The sequence below is a fragment of the Ranitomeya imitator genome, chromosome 9 (assembly GCF_032444005.1).
Source record: "Ranitomeya imitator isolate aRanImi1 chromosome 9, aRanImi1.pri, whole genome shotgun sequence".
Lineage (NCBI taxonomy): Eukaryota > Metazoa > Chordata > Amphibia > Anura > Dendrobatidae > Ranitomeya > Ranitomeya imitator.
Genome location: NC_091290.1, coordinates 23,925,025 through 23,933,945, shown reverse-complemented (window position 1 = coordinate 23,933,945; position 8,921 = coordinate 23,925,025). Strand labels below are relative to the sequence as shown.

At 40.4% G+C, this 8,921-nt stretch overlaps 1 protein-coding gene across 1 annotated transcript in view; it reads left to right on the top strand.

Annotated features, from left to right (window-relative positions):
• Window positions 1–264: 264 nt before the first annotated feature.
• NAV2 (neuron navigator 2) overlaps window positions 265–8,921 on the top strand; it is a 417,518-nt gene continuing 408,861 nt past the window's right edge. Inside the window, exon 1 of the mRNA XM_069740400.1 lies at window positions 265–656. Within this exon, the coding sequence (XP_069596501.1) occupies window positions 582–656 (75 nt within the window). The 5' untranslated portion in view covers window positions 265–581. The remainder of the gene's footprint in view (window positions 657–8,921) is intronic.

The following is an 8,921-nucleotide window of genomic DNA, read 5'->3' as shown; positions in this document are numbered from 1 at the left end:
CTGTTCACATGCCCTTGTGAAGACAAGTCTATGACTAAGAACACAAGGACATTAAACCCCATGTTTATTAGAAATTTTCAGAACTTTCCATTATACAGTGATAAAAGTTTCATTTTTAAGAAAACCAGATGTTGTTTATTCCTTATCGATTACTGTATAATACCTTTTACTTTCCGGATTAACAATCTGTGCATTTTATCTGAAATATCTCACGGTTTACGTTTTTTTTTTCTCCCACAGGTAGAAAACCTAAGATTTGTCTCTTTCCAGATGTGAGATTGGAGCATTTTTGGTAGAATAATCTCGCTCCTGGGTTTGCATTTTCCTCGGATTAGACATGGTGGAAGGCGGATGAATAACACAATGGATATGGCAGCCGTGGTGAAATTCTGGATTGTGCAGATGTGGTGGGATTGTAGAAATGAATTGTGCTGAAAAGAAGGAAACATTTTGGTGTCTTGGGAATGGCTCATATCAGCGCAGTAGTGGAATATCTGGATTTATGGCGCACCTCTGAAGGAAAATGTCTGGTTGTTTTCTGGAATTCCTGAGGAAAATTAAGGAATACAAATAATCAGGAGATGGAGTCTGTTCCAGAATCTAAGCAGCACCAGCGGAGGAGGCCGTTTGCACATGGCCTGGAGGATCAGAAGAGGGTGAGTAAAAGGACAACTGCTCCTGAAGCAGATACATTATAGGTAGGGTATTGGAATGGACTCACACGTGTGATCTGAAAAAATCTAAATTGCTGGTTTGATAGTTTGGTGATTGATACAGGTCTAGAAAGCTTTCCTATGTTAACTGATTCGGAAACTGCATTACCGTAGTTGTGGTTTTTATATAAGGAAAAATCTCACCGCATTAAATGTTTTTTTTTTGCTTTTTCCAATGGGAGACAAATGTATACAACTGCATGGGCCCCAGTACGTATGTCAGGATCATGATAGACATGGTATTAGTCATGGGAAAACCCAATTCCAAAGTCCTAGATTACAGTTATATGGATTCCAGTCTGAAATTGCTGCCTGGTCCAATGGGGCACTGTGGTATTTGCGTCTTCTGCTATTTCTGTAGTTTTGCCCCTGCTCATTCCTGGAGGATTGGGGCAGTTACATGTGTGTGGATATAATGGGGCATAATTACATAAGTGAGTGAAGACTTTGGGGCTCTTCATGTTGAGCGGGTGCAGCTTTCCTGGCTGTCAGTGACTCCTCAGCTGGGCGGCCTCCATGGGAAATAATGGAGGCTGAGCCTAATTACATCCAGAATTTTGGTTTGCTGCAGAAAGCCTGAAGTTGCCGGATGTAAAATCTATCATCTTCTATGCAGATTCCTTTCACTTGGCCGCTTCATTTGTGATCCTTTCTTTTCATTAATACTGTATACACTTCTACATCTGATAGTTTGACACAGAAGGGCTTCATTGCTTATGGGCAGATTGGATACATTGTGCATCGGAACAAAACAGCTTTCGATACAATACAACTGGATGTCAATGACAGTGGATGCCATGTATGAAATAAAATGTACCTAATTATTAAATATCTACGTGCTTTACCTGCACCCTGCTGCCACTATAAACTCTGCCATCCTTCCAGTCTTGAGATAAGCCAACACGAGCAGTTGGCCGTACATTCAAAACTCTGCCCACCATTGGTTTGTTTCATAATCGTGTGGACATTGATGATCATTGGTGGGTGGATTTTAGGCCAAAGTAATATGTGGTCTCGCCCTTAATAAGAATATACAGCTTTCTCATTCGCTTTTTCGCTTTCTCTCTTTTACTCACTCTTTCTTTCTCTCACTTTTTTGCTCTCTTTGCTTTCTCTCTCTCGCTTTCTCTTTCGCTGTTTCTCTTTCACTTTTTCATTCCCTCAACGTCGCTTTCGCTCGATCTCTTTTGATCGCTCTCTTTTGCTCAATCTTGCTCTTTATTTCGCTAGATCTTTTAGTCTTGATATCGAGCTTTCTTTCTCTTTTGATTTCACGCTCTCTCTTTAACTCAATCTCACACTTTCTGTCTATTGATCATTCCCTATCCTGTTGTTTTCTCTCTTTCGCTCAATCTTGCTTTCTTTTGATTTCTCCCTCTCTTTTGCTAGATCTTGATCTTGTGCTTTCTATCTTGCTCTTTTTCGCTCAATCTTGCTTTCTCTTTTTTCCACTGTTATCTTTCTTTCATGTACATTGTTTTTCCTTCTCGCCAAGGACAATATAAATATCTTATGTCACAGTTTTATCTCCTGGTGCTTTCCACAGACTGTGACTGGCTCCAGTAGATTATAGACCAGTACATGGCTGGCGAGCTGTGATGGGAAGTCTACACGTGTAGGTTTGCCTAGCCCCGTGTATGGGTAATAAATGTAAATGACTTTATTGGATTTGCCCTGTAAAAATAGAGAGGATCTCCATGTTGCTGGGCATTGGAGATGACAGATGAATGGGATTAGCAGTAATTAACAATGGCCGCTATCAGCGTGTTGGCGCAACGTTATTGATCAGAGATGCGGGTTTTGCATGAAGCCGAATATCATCTTCTCATCCAGAGCTAGACAATGGGTCAAGGTTTATGATCTATGAGGCATCTGTCGTGCGCCTGTCTTCCCGAGCCCCGCTGTGCAGACGGTAATGATGCTCGACCTCAACAAAGGGGATTAGATGCTGCAGTGGGGATGTAATATATACCGTATGTATCTGGCTAGTTTACATATTGGATTACAGATGACATTGCTCAGCAGGTATTGTCTATGTGTTTGCACATTGGATTTCTATTTGTGAGTTTTGCTGTTTTTCTCTGCATTCATTACATATGGAAATAGTGATCGGTTACATCTGTTTCCGGCTTCCACATTCCCAATATTTAGAAAGCCAGGGAAGGTCTTGAATGGATATTAATGCTCTGGGTTTGATTTATTGACTGTAAAGCTGTCAGATCATCGTGCCGCTACCTCCTGTCACCCCCCACTCCCGGGATCTCTGGAGTAAGAATTAATCAATAGGAGCCGCAGGCAGTTTCTGGGTTCTGTAATAACTAATAAGGGCTTGATGGCAAAATATTTGGGACCTTTTGACTCTGGCACAGTTTAATTGCCCCAGTACTACAAAATTAATATGCAATTAATTATTTCCTTGCTTCACCTTGCAAACAAAAGCCCCACAGCGTCCCATCTGCTGTTGACACAGGGTGCCCGATGCACATGTAATAAGGGTGCGCTGAGAGTGGAGCATTAGCTGGCGAGCCTCGGTGGCAGCTGGGAAGTGAATCAATTGGTCATGGTTTATTGCCATTCATCTTCACTCAAACTCTGTCTGTCACGGGGATTTCTTCCTCTTATAATGATGTGTATAACTTTGATTTTAATGACTCTTCCTGCTCCAATGTTTCCCTCGCCGGGTCTAAACAAGTCTGATTTAAGAAAGGCCATCCTGCCAGCGTGAGTTTAGAGGATGGCACTGACGGAAACGTGGAAAACTGGTAACATAATCTCTAGCCGCATAGATATAGATGTGAATGACTGTTGGGTTAGTTGTGTAGTGATGCGCTCACAGAAAATTCTGGGTATATTCACACTCGGCAGATTGCTGAAAAGTGGTTCTATTTATCCAAGTCATCATGATCCTCTAGAAACCTAATTTAAAGGGACACTTTTATTACTGATTTGGCCATATGGGTCCTAGTGCAACTGCCTATCAAGCTTTAAGGCTATATGCAAATTTCCTGGAAGTGTATTGGGGCGTGTCCATGTTTTCGGCGCATAATGACACTCCTCCAATGCACTTCCCAACTAATTAGAATGTGGATTCAAAGCTCAATTTCTCAGCGCTGGCATTTCTGATCAGTATAAGACAAGTATAATTTTTATTGTTTTCCAAGGACCTATCCAACCATACCACTAGTTTCTGTAGTAAAGAGATCCTGAGAAAGTTCTTGTAAACCTCTAAATAGGATCAGAAAGCACATAAACCCCGGACGCAGCATGAGTTTGAGCGATTATGTTGGGTTTTTGCTATTTTCTTGACTCTCATACTCCATCATTTTAATGAATCCCAGCTTGTTCTTTTCCTGTTTAGGTCTAATGATTGTCCGACACCTTGAAGCTTTAGTTATAAATCCAGTTGATGGATTAGCTGAAGGCACAACTATTATAGAACCAAGGTTTGTCTCCAATGTGGCAATATAATGGAGCTCAATCAATCCTCTCGGTCCCTGGGAATTTTTTTGCCTTTGGCTATACACACGTCTAACTATCATATGTATCTACTATGTTTATTTATACATTTTTACCTTTATGCAGAGAACTTTTTTACAAAGGATTAAATTGCCATTCTGACGTGGATTTTCAAAGAAAGTACATCAGCTCCATCAGGCCTAAGAGATCTGTTTAAAGGGAACCTGTCATGTTGAAAATGGTAGCTGATTTGCTGTTAGGAAGAGATAGATTGATATATACCAATATATATATATTGGTTTATACCTTGTGGGAATAAAAGGACTAGAAATAGGAAAAACCTAATGTGGCTAAACAAAGAAGTAAGACAGGCAATTAACAGTAAAAAGAAAGCATTTGCACTACTAAAGCAGGATGGCACCATTGAAGCTCTAAAAAACTATAGGGAGAAAAATACTTTATTTAAAAAACTAATTAAAGCTGCCAAAAAGGAAACAGAGAAGCACATTGCTAAGGAGAGTAAAACTAATCCCAAACTGTTCTTCAACTATATCAATAGTAAAAGAATAAAAACTGAAAATGTAGGCCCCTTAAAAAATAGTGAGGAAAGAATGGTTGTAGATGACGAGGAAAAAGCTAACATATTAAACACCTTCTTCTCCACGGTATTCACGGTGGAAAATGAAATGCTAGGTGAAATCCCAAGAAACAATGAAAACCCTATATTAAGGGTCACCAATCTAACCCAAGAAGAGGTGCGAAACCGGCTAAATAAGATTAAAATAGATAAATCTCCGGGTCCGGATGGCATACACCCACGAGTACTAAGAGAACTAAGTAATGTAATAGATAAACCATTATTTCTTATTTTTAGTGACTCTATAGCGACAGGGTCTGTTCCGCAGGACTGGCGCATAGCAAATGTGGTGCCAATATTCAAAAAGGGCTCTAAAAGTGAACCTGGAAATTATAGGCCAGTAAGTCTAACCTCTATTGTTGGTAAAATATTTGAAGGGTTTCTGAGGGATGTTATTCTGGATTATCTCAATGAGAATAACTGTTTAACTCCATATCAGCATGGGTTTATGAGAAATCGCTCCTGTCAAACCAATCTAATCAGTTTTTATGAAGAGGTAAGCTATAGACTGGACCACGGTGAGTCATTGGACGTGGTATATCTCGATTTTTCCAAAGCGTTTGATACCGTGCCGCACAAGAGGTTGGTACACAAAATGAGAATGCTTGGTCTGGGGGAAAATGTGTGTAAATGGGTTAGTAACTGGCTTAGTGATAGAAAGCAGAGGGTGGTTATAAATGGTATAGTCTCTAACTGGGTCGCTGTGACCAGTGGGGTACCGCAGGGGTCAGTATTGGGACCTGTTCTCTTCAACATATTCATTAATGATCTGGTAGAAGGTTTACACAGTAAAATATCGATATTTGCAGATGATACAAAACTATGTAAAGCAGTTAATACAAGAGAAGATAGTATTCTGCTACAGATGGATCTGGATAAGTTGGAAACTTGGGCTGAAAGGTGGCAGATGAGGTTTAACAATGATAAATGTAAGGTTATACACATGGGAAGAGGGAATCAATATCACCATTACACACTGAACGGGAAACCACTGGGTAAATCTGACAGGGAGAAGGACTTGGGGATCCTAGTTAATGATAAACTTACCTGGAGCAGCCAGTGCCAGGCAGCAGCTGCCAAGGCAAACAGGATCATGGGGTGCATTAAAAGAGGTCTGGATACACATGATGAGAGCATTATACTGCCTCTGTACAAATCCCTAGTTAGACCGCACATGGAGTACTGTGTCCAGTTTTGGGCACCGGTGCTCAGGAAGGATATAATGGAACTAGAGAGAGTACAAAGGAGGGCAACAAAATTAATAAAGGGGATGGGAGAACTACAATACCCAGATAGATTAGCGAAATTAGGATTATTTAGTCTAGAAAAAAGACGACTGAGGGGCGATCTAATAACCATGTATAAGTATATAAGGGGACAATACAAATATCTCGCTGAGGATCTGTTTATACCAAGGAAGGTGACGGGCACAAGGGGGCATTCTTTGCGTCTGGAGGAGAGAAGGTTTTTCCACCAACATAGAAGAGGATTCTTTACTGTTAGGGCAGTGAGAATCTGGAATTGCTTGCCTGAGGAGGTGGTGATGGCGAACTCAGTCGAGGGGTTCAAGAGAGGCCTGGATGTCTTCCTGGAGCAGAACAATATTGTATCATACAATTATTAGGTTCTGTAGAAGGACGTAGATCTGGGTATTTATTATGATGGAATATAGGCTGAACTGGATGGACAAATGTCTTTTTTCGGCCTTACTAACTATGTTACTATGTTACTATGATATACGTTTCTTTGGGAAATAATTCAGGAAAACTTCCATTTTATTAATTGAAGACCCTGAATCCTAAAAGTTGATAGAAACCCTTTCCCGAGCCCTGCCACATGACTCGGTGATTCTAGTGTTGAAGTCCCCTATGAAGTCCGGATACTCAGACTGCAAGTCAAGGTGACCAGCCACATCCAAACAGAATGAAAGGAGAGGTGGCGGCGGACTAATACCTCTGGCTATCAGTCATTTATGGCATATCCTGTAATAAAGGCATCTGGAGCCCGGTCAGCAGGTATTCGTTTCAGAGCTTGACATTTCCGACTGGTTTTCTTGCTTTTGAATGTTTCTGGATCCCTTTATCATATAACTTTGCTCTGGAAATTTCCTTTAAATATGGACAGGATAATCTGGAAACTAGATAAATATAAGTCCTGGCCACAGAACTGGATTCCCAGACGAGAGTTTGCATGAAATCCTATTTAGTTCCTTTTACTTTGATACTTTGGACGTGTTCCACATAATCTGCATTAGTGATTTCTCTTCCCCAGTGACCTCCGTATTTCATGTCAGAGCAATCTGGAAATAGTGTTTTTATTTAATTCTTGGGAATGAAGTTAACAAGATGTTTTATTCGAGTTTTCAGTCCGTGCCTGTGTGGTAAGCGGCATTAGCGCCGTGATTATGTCTACAAACACGTGTTTTCTTTCTGGGTCCTTGGATTGCGTCCAGGTCTTGCACAGAACATTCTTTATGTTATTGCATTACATTTTTTTTTCTTAGAGATCTGTGTCTAATTGTGTTTTATATAGAAGTAAAGCCGTATTACAGGATTTGTAAGGTTGTGATGTCGCGGGGCGGCGGGATGCATTACATCAGTGGTCGTCAACCAATGAACTATACCTTATCGTATTTTGGATTTCACAGTCTGAGAATTGTCTGCATTACCAACCATCTCCATTCAATTCTTGCCAGGAAGCATGCATGCTCAGTAGGTAACGTGCACACATCCTGGAAGTCGCCTTTAGGGTATGTGCACACGTCAGGATTTTTTCCTGACAAAATCCTGAGAATTCTGCCAGAAATTCACGTTTTTTTCGCGCGGATTTATCGCGGAATTTGCGCGTTTTTTGCGCGGTTTTTGCATGGATTTTTTTTTTCCTGAATGTCAATTTTGCTATGGAATCGGCAAGAAATCCGCAAAAAGAATGAGCATGTCCGTTCTTTTTGCGGAATGCGTTTTTTTTGCGGAAAAAAACGCTAACATATGCACAAAAAATGCGGAATGCATTCTAAAAGATAGGATGCATAATGTTAGCGTTTTTTTAGCGGATTTATAGCATTTTTATAGCAAAATTCCGCAAAAAAAACGCTAAAAATCCGGACGTGTGCACATACCCTCAAAGAGAAACCCTTTAATTGGGTTCCCCAGGTGATAAAATCCATGAATTGGGGTCCTCTGATCTCTTGACTGGAGAGTGGTGTCTTTTTTTTTTTTTTCTGGGAAGAGCCCATTGAAAGCAATGGATACGGTGTAATGCTCCATTTCTAGTGTGGGGAGAAATTGAACACGAACTAGCAGATTGCAGCTAATATTTGAGGGTCTTTGCTTTGTGATCTGTTTCTAACAAGGAGGGATTGTACAAAGCAGAGATCCCCGTTATCATTTTGCAATAAAATGGACATGTTAAATCATGATTTTTTTTTTTTTTTTCATGAAACGATTTTCCAATTAGAATAGTTGTTGCATTAATGTTTAGGGCCCCTGGAGAATCCTCCTATAATAATATCAGCAGTAAAATAACCTAATTTATGGCACGTTATATGGAGGATTTCCCGATATTCAGAAACATGTATTTATAATAAATCTTCCTTTATCTTCTTATATTTGCACAGTAAATGTGATTGGCACACTGCCAGGCTGAGCGCATTGGACGGGATTTCTGTTCTTTAGCCCTTGTATAAAATGTGTGCTTTTTATTGCTTGTTATATTTATGTATTGTCCGGTATTACTGACTTATCTGCCTTTTTCTCCTGCATTTGTGGTGGTCTCTGCCGTCTTTGCCCATTATCACTCTTTACATTGTGTCCATAAAAGTATAGAAAACGTATAGGGATTCCTAGAAAATATATGGCAGCTTGGGCTCACAATACTGATGATGAATGATCATGTTGTCCTTAAAGTGATATTCCCAGAATTGAACATTATCCCTTATGCATATGAGGATAGGGAATAACTTGCCAATCACTAAGCTTCTAATCGCTAAGACCCCCAGCGATCTGGTGAATGGGATAGCTACAAATGGCAGAGCGCTGCACTGTGCTTTCCCATAGGAAATGATTAGCGCTACGGCTGAGCATGGGTGGGCACGTCCGTTCCATCCAACACAGAGT